The 15,385-nt window shown below is 34.5% G+C and overlaps 2 protein-coding genes across 2 annotated transcripts; both read left to right on the top strand.

Annotated features, from left to right (window-relative positions):
* The first annotated feature begins 4,633 nt into the window (after positions 1–4,633).
* LOC149729567 (tyrosine-protein kinase SYK-like) lies at positions 4,634–7,909 on the top strand. The gene has a single exon (XM_089885723.1). It carries the CDS (start codon positions 4,983–4,985, stop codon positions 6,888–6,890), a length of 1,908 nt encoding a protein of 635 aa, XP_089741849.1. The 5' UTR covers positions 4,634–4,982; the 3' UTR covers positions 6,891–7,909.
* On the top strand, positions 7,891–15,275 carry LOC149729566 (WD repeat-containing protein 13-like). The gene is made up of 14 exons (XM_089885728.1): positions 7,891–8,029; positions 8,302–8,354; positions 8,583–8,665; positions 8,978–9,035; positions 10,115–10,194; positions 10,472–10,557; positions 11,321–11,458; positions 11,681–11,786; positions 12,116–12,252; positions 12,726–12,805; positions 12,906–13,084; positions 13,732–13,850; positions 14,429–14,577; positions 14,867–15,275. Exons 1-14 carry the CDS (start codon positions 7,939–7,941, stop codon positions 14,897–14,899), a joined length of 1,392 nt encoding a protein of 463 aa, XP_089741854.1. The 5' UTR covers positions 7,891–7,938; the 3' UTR covers positions 14,900–15,275.
* Positions 15,276–15,385: the final 110 nt, after the last annotated feature.

Below are 15,385 nucleotides of genomic sequence, written 5' to 3'. Positions count from 1 at the left end.
CTCTGGACATCTGAATAAATAAATGACATTTCTGGTTGAGTTACTTATTGAGCACGTTAGTGGTCATATAGATCCTTTTTCGTCGAACAGTTGTTCTTGTTGTTGTTTTTTGGACGACTTTTTTCCGCACTTACCTCAATTTTCAATTCTAGAAATTATTCTTCATTCTTTTGATTGAAATCAAATCATAATATATATTTATAATTTTTAGACTGAATTTTCAGATTTAAAACCACACGATGAGCGATTAATTAACGATTACTTTCCTCATGCACTTTACATAGCGGAAACACTGTCTGGCAGTTTGACGGGAAACGACGGCACGTGTTTTATCTACACAACGATTCACGACTGGATCAAACTATTAGCATTTAAGTGGGGACGCATTAAATGCACTACTCTTATACCGTATTATCATTAATCGTAATTGAAACATTTTAATTCAACAATATATTATTAATATTAACTTCTAACATCACCTAATTACTGCGTGATAACGGTTTGTCAAAATTCATGAAAACAAACGTTTTTAAGCGACGACAACGTTAACCAGTGTTAGTTTACAAGTCAACACATGGTACAGGAGTTGTACAAAGCGTATTTACACATATTCTTCACCAATCACTCAATCCTCATACGTCATAAGTTTCATTAGTTATAATACATGTATAAATACATTCTGCCTACTGCTCCACAGTCACCATTGGCGACTAGAACCCGTTTTGTTGGTTACTTCGGATTTGTTTTAATTAATATATCAGGGTGTGGGTAGATGGGACACCTTTTCATTTTGTTTTCTCCTTTTATTTAGTAGTAAACAAAGAACATTTAATGAATTATAAAACCGTATCTTCACGACTTCCACAGACCGTTGTTAATTGTTTAAAACACGATCAGGCTATTTGGATATTATGTGTTAAATGTGTCCCATCTTCTCCGATTCTACTATCTTATGCTAATTAATTTTAAACGTGCTCATTCATTAGATCTGTGATCTCTTGTTGTTGTTTTTGGAAGACTTTTTTCCGCACTTACCTCAATTTTTATTTATAGCATTTATTCTTTAATCTCTTGATTGAAATCAAATCATAATATATATTTATAATTTTTAGACCAAATTTTCAGAACGGAAACCGCATAATTAGCGATTAATTAACAACTACTTGTATGATCAAATGCGCCAATTTAAAAAGCACCTTAAACTTTAATTAAATGATTGTACTCTATGAAGTATTTTGAACTAAGCATAGTTTTATAAACCATATTGCATATGATCGCCTATTTAGCGTGTAATTAACGATTACATTTCTGTTTGTTTAAGGCGCTAACTCGTACTTAAAACGTACTTTGTCATTAATTAATCGACTGTTTTCGATACAATAATTTTAACTAAAGTTAGCCTTATAAACCGTAGTGTATAAATCGTCCAATTAATGAGTAATTAATGATTGTAACGCTTGCGAGTCAAGTAAACTGCCATGCATCGCGAAGTCGCTGGTTATCGGTAACTTTTGGCTTTGTTTACGTTAGTATGCAAATATAAACAAAAAGAGTGAACATGGCTAATTTAGAAAGTTCTGATGGTGAGGATTCAATTTCTGACTTAGATGAAGATGTGGAGGAAATACATTGTGGTTTTGAATCCATGTTTTAGCCGTATTACGAATATGAGGTGAAAGCCCTGACGCTCTAATAATTGCCAAATTGCCAATACTGTTGAAGATATTCAAAATTGCCAATACTGTTGAAGTATCTTCAACAGTATTGGCCAAATTGCCAATACTGTTGAAGATACGAATGGCGAACTGCAAATAAATAACTGGGATTGGTTAGTTTTTTTAGTATAGCAGAAGATAATTCATAAAACAAGAGATCAAAGAACTAATGCGTGAGCACGCTATAAACTAATTAGCATAGTATTAATTAACCATTTTACTACAACGGTCGACTGAGTTCGATCAAAAACTTTTAAAGCGTACCCACTCAAATTGAAATAGTTTGATTCAGACGTGAATCGTTATTATGAGGATTCCTTATCTCACCAACACGTGCCCTCCCAAATTTCCAAACAATATAAGCGCTGTTTTGACAGATCTGATATTGGCCTAACGGTTATGGCGCTCGCTTTATAGCCTAATGTCCCGGGTTCGACCCTCGTCTGCCGTAACTGTATTTTGGATTTATTTTCTTTTAATAAGAAATATAGGAGACTAATATTATATACACTTTTTTATATTTGCATACTAACGTAAACAAAGCCAAAAGTTACCGATTACTGTGTTACCAACGAGCTCCCAATGCATGGCAGTTTACTTGACTCGCAAGCGTTACAATCATTAATTACTCATTAATTGGACGATTTTATACAGTATGGTTTATAAGGCTAAGCTAAGGTAGAGATAATATATTGAATACAATCGATTAATCAATGTTAAAGTACATTTTAAGTACGAGTTAGCGCCTTAAACAAACAGAAACGTAATCGTTAATTAATCGCTAATTATGCGGTTTCAATTTTAAAAAATTAGTTTAAAAATTTTAAATTAATATTAAAATTAGATTTCAATCAGGAGATTAAAGAATAAATGTCAGAATTAAGAATTGAGGTAAGTGCGGAAAAATCGTCCAAAAAACAACAACAACAAAAACAAGAGATCATAGATCTAATGGATGAGTACGGTTTAAACTAATAATTAGTATAGTATTAATTAGCACTTTTACTACAACGCATTTTACGTGTTTTACAAACCGACTTCCAGCTAATACGTTTTAATATCGCAACCCCTACATTTTTATAAAATCGACGCCACTGCTATTATATGTCAAATAAACCTATTAGGGGCAATTTTTATTCCTTATTAAAACCAAACCAGTGCAATACAATAGATTTGTAATGAAACAACACAAGTTCGACAAAGAATACATAAAATGTTTGTGTACATTAGCTTATTACGCATTTATTACTTAACTGCACACATGTTAGTATTTTTTATATCTCTTATTAAAAGAAAACAAATCCAAAATAATTGGTACGGCAGGCAAGGATCGAACCCGCGACATGACGTTAGTAAAGCACGCGCTATAACCGTTAGGCCAACAGATCTAGTAATCAGCACTGTCGAGACAGCGCTTATATTGTCGGGGAATTCGGAGGGCACGTGTTGTTGAGATAAGGAATCCTCACATCGATTCACGCCTGAATCAAACTATTTCCATTTTAGTGGGGATGCATTAAAAGTTTTTGATCAAGCTCAGTCGACCGTTGTAGTAAAAGGGTTAATTAATACTATGCTAATTAGTTTAATTAACGTGCTCACGCATTAGATCTTTGATCTCTTGTATTCAATCTTAATGCGTTAGTGTTAGATTTAGCTATCTTTCTATCGTTAAATCATCAAATGACGAGTTAATGCCACAGAAATAAAAAAGAGTAGAACGCGCAACTGCCCAAAACCGTAATATATTCTTTTTTCTATTCACGTGACCGCCAACTCCGTCCCCATTTCGCCTTGTCTCCATTGTAAAAGATAGGCGCATAGTATTTTTGGGAGGTTTCAGCTGTTTATTTCAAAAACTACACCAACTATACAAGTTTATTAGGCCAGTTTAGTTATTTAGTAGGTTAACGCTTACAGTTTACCACTTGTTTAATAAATTTAATTATTTAATAAATTGAATTATTTCAAACAAACGCCTTGTTAGAAATATATATATATTAAAAAATAGTTGTTTTACCCTCTAACTTTAAATTAAATAAAAAAACAAAGAAAAACTACATAAAGCACCATCGATTCCATTGACTACATGGCGTCCTCTATAAGTTATAGAGGGCGCCATGATTGACTACAATAGGAAACGGGAACGACCCGCGAAAAAGAGAGAGTGTATCACCTCTCTCCTTTGCCGACATTAGAGATGCGCGTTCTATTCTTTTTTATTTCTGTGATCGCTATTCGCATTAACTTTTTACCATGCAAAAAGGGTATACATGACCACTAACGTGCTCAATAATTTGCGTTAAGGCGAGTTCACGATTGTCGGCAGAGAGAGCGATTGTCGGCAGACATATGCTGTCTTGTAACCTATGTAATATACCACTATTGTGACGTAACAGACCGCGATTGTGACGTAATAAATCGTTAACCTTACGCAAATCAGACGAATTACGGTGACATGTTTTCCCACATTTTTAAAGTTAATTTTCGACACGAACGCCCGAGTTTTTTCCAAAAAATATACAGTGGGTATCAGTGAGACCTAAGGAACATTTTGAAACCAAAATTTCAGGTGGCCACCAGCTAAAGGATTACCGTAAAATCGCCTGGTATCCTGTTCTGTTTGGCGAGAAGTTGAAAAGTAAATTTAATAGTTTTAGCGTAAATATCCGATTAAAGTAGAAGAAAATACCCAGGAAAGAATATAACCTCGTTTAGCAGGCATTAGATTTAAAAATTTGGTGCTAGTGAAGAGTCTTCCCCCCACCCTATTTGCTAACCACTAATCCTTTACCCCTATAACTTCCAACTACTAACCCCTATAACCACTAACACCCTAACCATCAACACCTAACCCTCTAACCAGTACCCACCAACCAACCACTAACACTTTCGACCAGCCTATTCTGCTATGTACCGGAAGATTCTTTACTAGTGCCTATGCTTGAAAGTTGAATAAAAAAATCATCTCTCAGCTTACATGTTTAGTATCTACTGTAAGCGTGTTTTAACAGCTGTTGTTTTGTCACTATATCCTGTCTTTTTGTTTAAAATATTTCTAAATCTTTGCTATCGTAATCGCAGAGACAAATATTATTATTCTTCTTATTATTATTATCATTACCTTGTGACTGACTAGTGACCATTATGCTGGTGACTGCATCCACGCAGTTAGCTATATGTAAACAAACTATACATTTTTCCCTGTCAAGTCTTTTGTGTGTCATCATAGGTTAGTTTGATATGGTACTGGGTTAAGATTCATTAATGGCAGGTCAATTGTATGATGAAGTTTATTACCACGGTCCTATTTCCCGTTCTGAAGCTACAGAGTTGGTGAAAGGGCAAGTTGATGGCTCGTTTTTGTTGAGGAAAAGTTTAAGGGAACCTGATGGTTATGCTATATCCGTGTCTTACCAAGGCAGCGTGCTACATTACAGCATACAACACTCAACAGTAAGTGGATGGTATAGTGTTAATAAAGGCAGTGAGCACCCTTCACCGCAAGCACTTTGCAAATATTACATGCAAGAAAAAGGTGGATTAAAAACAAAACTTTTGTGGCCTATAAAAGTGGCCTCTTCACCACCACCGCAAACCCCACCCCACTCACCACAATATCAGCAGCCCTTGCCTCCATTACCACAAGTAAGGCCAGGTAGAAGTGGTTCAACTGTAAGCTATGAAGAGCAAGAATGGTATCATGGGGAAATAACGAGGCAAGAAGACGCTGTTCGACTTTCTCATTCTTATCGTGAATTAAACAAAAATGGAATATATCTTATTCGGTTTAAAGAAAATGGAGTTTTTGTTCTTAGTGTAGTGAACGATAAGAAAGTACACAGATATAAAATACTCCAGAATACTTCCAACCTTAAGTATTCAATCAATGGAAAACCTCCAGAGTTTTTATCATTAGAACAACTTATTCAATTTCATGAGGAGCAGCCACCGGAGATTTCTCATCTTCATTGTAGATTAACACTCCCTTGCAAGAGAAGCACTTCTGCATCAGTTATTCCACAAAACTGCTTTAAACACCTGGTCTCTCAACAGCAAAGAACAAATTCCCACAACGCATCGAGCAAAAGATTGTCAGGATTCGCCTCGGCACTTGCTGCTGAATTTAAGTCTCTACTGCCAGCTAATGGCCTTGATGTGAACTGGTCGGAAAATCCGCACCAACTAAACTTGTCGGAAAATCCTGTCTCTCAACGGCCACAGTCAAGTCTAAATGGAAAGGTTGGAAAACCAGTAATGGATAGGTTCAGCAGGTCATCACTGCCTAAAGATTCAATTGGGTACAAAAGTCCTTACATGAACTTTAGTGACAAGTCGAGTCTTGCCCCTGATCTGTACATTACAACAGATAAACTAATCATAAGAGGTGATATTGGAAAAGGTCATTTTGGCGCTGTAAAAGTTGGTGAGTGTAAAATAATGGGTTCATTTGTCCCATGTGCTGTTAAGAATCTAACAGGTTCAGATATAGAAACAAATAAAAATGATCTTTTGAAAGAGGCAAAGCTCATGCAGCAGTTTGATCATCCTTATATTGTTCGTCTTCTTGCTATCTGTGATGCCATGGAATCTTCTGGAAGTCTGATGCTGGTTATGGAGCTTGCACCTCTTGGTTCTTTAAAAGATTTTTTATCCCAGCACAATGAAAAGTCTTTTCCAGAAGAGCGACTTTTGGTTTTAATGAACCAAGTATGTGATGGAATGGCTTACCTGTCGGGCAAGAATATAGTGCATAGGGATCTGGCAGCAAGGAACATACTTCTTGTGACGGAAAACTTTGCAAAGATATCTGACTTTGGAATGTCACGAATATTTCTTGAATCTGATAACTACTACAAAGCAAGTCAGCCAGGGACATGGCCTTTGCGTTGGTATGCACCTGAAGCTCTCCTGTATTACAAGTTTACAAGCAAAGGTGAAATCTGGAGTTTTGGGGTGACTTTGTGGGAAGTTTTCTCTTATGGAAGTCGACCATATTCAGGTTTAAAGGGCAGGGAGATCTTAGCCATGTTGGAAGGAGGAAAAAGACTTGAATGCCCGTGTGGGTGCTCACCTGGTGTGTATACCATCATGCTACAATGTTGGGCATATGATCCTGAAGATAGACCTACTTTTAATGATCTACTCTTGCAGTTTAAAGTTTTCATAGGTTAACTGCAGTACCCTATTGTGGAGAGATCTTGTTAAAAAGTTCAGTAGCCTATTAAACAAAAGTACTGTGTAGTACGTACAACTGTAAAAACTGTTTTTCTTTGTGTATGTTTTAACCTTTTGTCTTCATGCCACCATGTTCTTCATTATAACAGCCTATTTTTTTCATAGTACAATTTATCATGCTTTACAGTTAGAGTAAAACAATATGCCAGTACCTATTACCGAATGCCAAAATGTGCAAAGTGTGGACCTGTAAGTTGTAACACGTATTATAGTTTTAGTATTTGTAGTAAGAGTAGACATGCCTTTACTAACAATTTTTAGGTGTCCTTTATCACCTATAACTGCAGGTTTATCATTATGTATTTATAATTCCACATTGCAATTTCACTATTACTTTTTCACTATGAGTGCCTTATACAATATGAAATGTATATATAATACAATAGTTTTTATGTAAAGATACTCCATACTAATATTCTCAACTATGCATTGTCAAGATACGTATATTAGGTTTACTTTTTTGCAGTTATAATGTATGGTACAATTTTGTTTCTAGTTACCTATCTTGCAATTTTATATTCTGTGACAATTACTGAAGCATAATTCCCTGTATTAACACATTAAAAGTATTAAAATTTAATATACGGCAGTTACCAATTGCAGTTACTGATTTTATAGGCCTCGTCATTTTACCACGATGCAGATTGTTTTAACAATATTCAATATTTATTTTTTATTTAATATTTTTTTTCTGGCAAGTTATCTTTCTCTAATGAGCCCAACCTTTAAAAAAGATTTGTTAAAACATGGGCTATCAAACTAAATACTCTAGGGCAGCTTTTTTAGATTTACATTAGAATTAGCATAGTTTATAGTTTTATGTATATTGTTTAAGTCTTATATGGTCTTCTTCGGTTTGTGGAAAACACGTAATTTTTGTATCACATTGTTTCATTGGTACTTGCTTATTATTCTTCATTGCCAAGTTTCAATCGCTGCAATTAATTCTAGAAAAACTTAGAATGAAAGTAGTTTAACTGATGAAATGGTTGTTACATTGGCTCTACCGTGGCAGCATGTGCTTGCTTTGGATGCAAGGTACAATGCGTACAGGACTCCAAATAATTCACAATTCCGTAAGTTTAACTTTGCTTTAAACTTCTATTTTCTATTTGTGTTGTTAAATATATATATATATATATATATATTAATACAAAGCAACTTAAGCTTTAGAAAATAAAGATAATAAACATCAACTAAATTTTACACTCCTATTAACATTTTATTGAACAAAGTTTAATTGTTGGCAAAAACACTTAGTTTTAAAATAGTTTTGCACAGTTTACCACTAAATAAAGAATTGAATATATTTTACTTTTAATAAATAATGAACATTACGTATCAACAGGAACGCAATACATAAGACGTCGAAGCCAACTTCTACGAGAAGCAGCGAAAACAGTTGAGTTCTTTATTGTGTAATAAATGATAAATGCCTAATTCATGTGTTTAATAATATACCACAGTCCAGTAACATTGGATTCTTCATCCTATTAGTCGGATCTAACACCCTTCACATTATAAATAAACCTTTGGCTTAATACTTAATCAGTGGCGTTTAAAAAGTATATTTTTTGGAAAAACCCATTATATTTATTTAACAACATATCACAGTAGCAAATTATCCAGGTTGACCCAACATTTCGAAAGAAATATTTAAAGATAAGAAGTCAACTGTTGGCACATCGGTACGGGCAAATATCAGAAGCAAGGTTGGTTAGGATTTCTTGAAATAACTTGAAAACCATCAGTTGCCACTCAAGATTATCTGGCCACAAGATAACACATAGTATCCTATTGCTATTGTTATTCAAATTTTACAAACAGTATTGTCAAAAAATAATTCCAATGCCATCTCCTGTTTATTTCCTTTCCCTTTAATACTAAATACTCCAGACTCATTTCCATAGTGTCATATTAAACAAAGTGTGTTTTGCATTGTTGCTCATTTAGATTCAGTTACACAGACATAACAATGGGCATGGCGATGGCAAATAGTAATTGAATTGATTTTGTCCCCACAGCAGCCTTAGAAGTGCAAGCGTCCGGGGAAGTGTGTTACATTTGGACAGGACTGAAAGTGTAAGTGCACGCTAACTTATGTTGTAAGAAGTAATATTTTGTATAGTGTGATTGTAATTTAAGTAATGAAAATAGAGCCTGCTGAGTGCTGTGTTGTGTTGTTGATCCATGTTTATGAAAAACTGCTTTCTATGTAATGTTAGAATATAAACTCTTCCAGTAGATTACTGTGCTACTATTTTGCGTTGTTGTATGTCATTCAACCTGATTAAGAAAACCTGTATAGAAAGTTGAAATGTGGGTATATAAAGAAATGACAGAAGAGCTCTTTTTAAAAAAAAAACAAATGTTAGGTTTAAAAGGGGACTAAAACCACTCTGTTTTACATTAGAGAACAGAAAACCAGAACATTATTATTTAACTGAGTAGGAAAACCACCAACCTTTTACTAAATAAGCGTAAACCTATTTCAAGTTCAGTGTAAAATGTGTTTATTATATTTAAAAAAAATGAATGACTACAGTTAGGAATGCACATCACAGAATTTCGAATCTGTGAGACTCGAATCCTTTTGTATTCGAATCTAATTACGGAATTGGGTATTCTGTTTAATGATGTCATTATACATCATCTCTTAAACTAAACCAACATTTTTTTAAAATTTAACAATTTTGAAAAAAAAAAGATTCTTGTGGTTGTGGGACTTTCGAGAGAAAACGTTTCGCAGCGTCTTTTCTAAGGTTGCTACACGTTTAAGCTTGGCCATTTTGGCCTTATATGTTTTTTCTTATAAATACAAAATGATTTTAAATTCGAAATAAAGTATTCTAGGATATCCTGGAATCCCTAATTATTCTGTAATGTGTATCCCTTAGTAGAGTCGCTGCGAAAGGAATGTTAGGTGAAGGAAACATACACACAAAGGCGACAATACTTTACACAACAACTGTAAACATACTGAAAGTGATTGCAACATCAATGCGCAATTTCACCACGTGGTATTAATAGTATTGGTGACAATTGGACGTATGGTTTCAACAATGCTAACATAATCAAATAGGGCTACTGTTTGCAATAATTGTCTACATATGACGTGCTGTGTTTAATTACTCTCTGACTAAATAAAATCATTGTTACAGACAATGGAGGAAAAAGTTGAAGTTCAAACAAATCGATTTTCTAGTGATGTTGTTCCTACCAACCAAGCAGATGCCAGCAGGTTATCTACATGCTTTCATCGGCTTCACACATTAACTGCCTATGTAACCATAGATGCTCAACTTTATATTAAATGAGAGGCAGTGGTAGTTAGACCTTAGACGCGCATTGCTGTGAAATGATTGGTTAATATTTGCTGAATAATGAAATGCAGAAATCTTAAGGGTAGTCTTACCTTCCATACTAGGTTTTGTGCCATGTGAACTTAAGCACTACACAAGATACCATCAAAATTAAAAACCTTTATTAGATATTTAGGCTTAATATGTATTTCCCAGAGCAATGGTGGGTGGTAAAAGTGTGGGGGAAAATTATGCTTTTGTTGGAATGCACCACATATTTGATGAACACATAGGATGTCCTGGTAAGATACCATTACAATTATCAAATCAATGTATCGACACGCTTTGAATTCAAAAAGGAAATTATATTCTTAGCCTATATATGTGTATAATATTACCAATATACAGCATAGGTGACCCCCTTATGATTTCTTAACAAAATGAAAAACACTTTTAAAATTAATGTAGTGTAAATTGGCTCTATTCTATTCTTTGTTGGTGAGGTCCTTGTCAAGAACCTGGGTTTTGGGCCAGATATGGACCTTTACCCCAATATCTGCAGAGCCCATCTAAGTATTTCATGTCACCGGCGCAAATCAAACCAATCAACTTCATCCACAACCTTAGGGTTATAGACTAAATCTCATGGTAGTATCTTGGACTCAGTCTGTCATCGACTTCTGTCCTCAACCTGCTGCATTTACAGTCGGACACAAATTATGCACCATCTTTATCTTCGTGTGCCACACTTTTCAGCTTTGTGTATAATTTTGCTTCGATATGGCGTATAATTTGAAAAACCCATTACTGACTACCGGGTTGGAGACATGTCCATAAATATCTTTTCCAAGGTCACATACGCCAATCAATATTAATATTGTGGTCATGCATTAAAATGGGTCTCCTTGGTTATGATGCAAGCGCCTAAATCACTAAACCATGGCACTGGACAAATGCGTTGGCTCTGCTTGTTTGCATGAACATTTTGACAGCAGGGTAAAAACTGATTTAGACCTAATAATGCTTAGTATACGAGTTACATAATTTGTTTATTTTTTCCACCAGCTACCTCTATAAAGTTTGCAAATGATGAAAAGAACCTTCTTGCATATGCAAGTATGGATGGGACCATTTCTATCTGCCAACTTGTTCCCAAACCTACAGTGTTGGTAACATTGAAAGGCCACAATGATGGAGTTACAGGTTGGTTGTTTAAACATTGGTTTCCATTCCTCATTTTTAACAAAAGCGAATTAGAATTTGAATAGAGGTACATTATTGTTCTATTCAACATACTTATGTATATGTTTGTTATGTTAGAATAAAACGAAAAAAGTTATAAAATAACTAATAGTGCCAACAAAAAACACTAATGCTGTTAACCATCTACCATATTATTTTAAATACAATTGAAATTTTTGACAGATTTCTCATGGTCTCTCTCCAATGATTTGATAGTGTCAGTATCACTTGATGCAACATTAAGACTTTGGCAAAGTCAAAGCGGTTCCTGTATTCGAGCAATAACAAGGTATGTTGAAAGCTGAGCATTCGGCATGGCTCAATGGTTGGGTGATTACACCTTAACCAAACGATACCAGGTTCGATACTGGTACTCTTAATGATAGCTGTATTACATCACATGTGTCCCTCACATTTAACCGATATTGCTGTAATCCAGTGGTCACAATAGATTGCTGTACGGTGTCAAAGTAATTGGCCAAACTCTGGCTTAAACCTCAGCATTGTGTTATATATAGCACAATGTGACATTGAATTCAATACCAATTTCTATGCTTCATGGGTTGGGTTGCAGTGAGGCTTACTAAAGGTTTTTGTCCAACCTTCTTTTTATTCCAGTTCAGTTGTTAACATGAAAGAATGTGCGATACATTGTTGTTTGTTTCAACCTATTAATAACAACATGGTAGTTCTTGGCAACAGTAGCGGTCAAATTGCCGTGGTGAATATTTCAACTGGAAAAACACGAAAGGGGAGTTTTTGTATTGATGAGAAATTCAACCTTTGTAATTTACATATATTGTAATGGACAGTGACTTACAAAAGGGGAAGTTAAATGGTATATGGTAATCATACATATATATATATATCCCTGGCTCAGACAACAGTTTGATAAGAAAAGGGAGTTTCATTCTAGAAGGACATACAACAACGCTTTCCCAATAAATATTCCCTTGTCACTAGTTGTTTGTTGGGGCCATGACAGAATCTCCGCTTACGATAGCATTTGGTTTGGTAAATGAAATAATAATGACAAAACAAATTGAATCTATTTTATGGATAGGGCGAGGTGGTGATGAGTGTTAACTGTTAAGTGTCTGCGAAAACTTGTCACATACACTGGCAATAAAAAGTTGAAAACCAACAATATTTAATTTGTTAGTTAAACAGTAGTTTAATTATTATGTAATAAATAAAATGCATTTTTATTTTTTACATTTCCAGGGAGCAAATGGTAAACTATCTGGTGCTGTACTTAGCATGTCATTTGATTCTTCAGGAAAAGTTTTATGGGCAGGAGATGATCAGGTATTAATACATAAACATTGTAACTCAGTTTATTTTATAGGATGCATGTTAACTATCCCTACATCCCCTGCATTTAAAAATAACTTACCGATGCTTACAGGGTATCATTTATTCATTTTCATTTGATTTATCAACGGGTCAACTTCGTAAAGCACATCAGATGGTAATTCACGCTGGTCGGCCACTGACATCAATACAAGCACGTGCATGGATAAGTAGGGAAGCACGTGATCCCTCTGTGCTGGTGAACATTGCTGCTGATGTGCTCTGCTTATACAGGTGTTTAATTTAAAATATGACTATTGTTTTGAGATATACTTGTCATGTTTTTGTTTTGGGTAATGTCTGTCAACTATAATATGTATGTTAATATCCATAATGTCTATCAAATTATAATAAGTATGTTCTCTTGCATTCAATATTCAGTGCCAGTGTGCCACAGCCTAATGTAATTCATAATATAGACATTGGGTAAGCGGTGCATGGGGTGTCATGTATTCATGAGTATAATTGCATTTTAACAATGTCACTTTAAATTTCACTTAAAAATAAAATATGACACATGTGTAGGGATGCGTCGTTCTAAAGTTTTTGCAAAAAAAAGCGTAACATATGGTGCAAAAACGCCAAAATAAGGAAAATTTTGCAACTGTTTATCACATCGCAAAAATGACCAAATGAGACAAGTTTTCTTTATTTCATAGCTCATACTCCAGCAAGTCCACTTTGTGGTGTAAACAAGCTGATACATTAAAAAAAAGTTTTCTATTATATTCTAGAGTTTCAAAATATGTTGAAATGTGCATCCCCACGCATATGCCTTGTACCCATTGTCAATTTGTAACATGAGCATAAATTACACACTGTTCAGTGCGGCACGTATAAATTTAAAACATAAATAAAAATTAAGAACTTTACTTTTTTAGAGTTGTAGATGACCGTGGGTTGCTTCAGTTCAAGAAAAGTTTTCCAATAAAACACAGTCAGCACTTGATAAGGAGCATGTTCTGCCCTCTTATGTCATTTAGACAAGGAGCTTGTGTTGGTAAGTAAAATGTCATTAGTAGGGCTGTGAATTTCCCATTTTTTGTGTATTTCTCCATTTTTCGTATGTAAAGGCAACTTTACAATGTACGTATGGACTATGCTGGGATGTACGTATGGACTATGCCTTTTGTGTGAATAAGACAGATACTGATATACGCGTATGCCCTATGACGTCACAATTCGGTTAACGATTTGAATTTATGGGTTCGGTTAACCGTTAACTTTTCCACAGTCCTAGTCATTAGTCAATATAGATATTGGGGTAAGAAGGTTCATGTTTTAAATCTCTTTTATAGTACAATTACCTACGTCTTTACGACTGTATATCATTGTTGTAAATTATTGAAAACAAGTTTAGAGAAATGTTTTTTGCTGATGATATCTATCTCACCCCACAGTACTATACTACTTATGTATTACATTATATAATTCTGCAAAATGTCTAAAATGTTTAATTTTTCCATTAATTTGCATGTAGGGGAGAAAATCATGAGTCATTTTATTACCTTACCGCATAATTATATAACCTATTTGATTTGTGGTGCTTTAAATACTAATTTCGATGTATGTTTTCAGTGACTGGTAGTGAAGACATGAGTGTTTGCTTCTTTGACATCGAAAGCAGCAGCAAAATTTGTGTAAATCGACTACAGGGACATTCAGCTGTTGTGTTGGCAGTTTCGTTTAATCACGACGAAAGTATGTTAGCTTCATGTGATACAGAGGTAGGTGGGGGTTAGTTTCTAATTGATAATTTAAATTGAACAAATAAATGTAATTCTTTTATTCTTGTTTATTTTGATTTTTAGTTTATGGCTTGCAATATAGACAGCCACCAGTTGGGCCACAGGGTGAAAGCAATTACCAAAATAGTAGCCAAACCTCGAACCCTAAGTTTTAGGCTAGGTATGCTAATGACCAGTGGTGCCAGATAGTTTCTATTTAAAGAGTGAATTTACAAAAAGAGGATCCACAGACACAAAAACTCGTTGACCGACTGATTTTCATTCATAGGGCATGGTGATAATATGGAAAAGAGAAGAATAAGAAAACAAAAAAATTCTCTTGAACATTGAAGAGACAAAAATTTGCTGTTATTCTTGATGTTGTTGTAAGTGGTGTATGTTTTATCACCGAAGTCAGAGGTTTGAAGCAGTTCCAATGCTAGTGAATACTGCTGGTTAGAGCTAACGGTTTAAAAATACATGTGTATATGCTGTTGCGGCAATGGGCCAACTGGCTTACATCCCAGGTCCTCTGCTGTGCTTTGCCACAAGACTCATATACAATAAAATATGCTTTATAATATTCTACGCAATGTTTATGGGTTCATATATAAAAATCTTTTTTGTTTATTTTTATTGTGTGTTATAAACATATTAAGTGCAATGGATATTTATTATAATAAATAAATGTAATAAGACTTCTTGAATTAATGAACTGTCTATGAGCATTTAGTTAGTGTTACAGTATGTAGATTGTTCTTAAATCCACACCTATGTTTTGGTAACGCTGTCACCAGAGTTGTAAATG

This window comes from Ciona robusta, chromosome 10, assembly GCF_009617815.1.
Source record: "Ciona robusta chromosome 10, ASM961781v2".
In the NCBI taxonomy this organism is placed as follows: Eukaryota; Metazoa; Chordata; class Ascidiacea; order Phlebobranchia; family Cionidae; genus Ciona; species Ciona robusta.
Note: the sequence above shows the minus strand (reverse complement) of the source record. Positions and strands in the feature narration are given on the sequence as shown.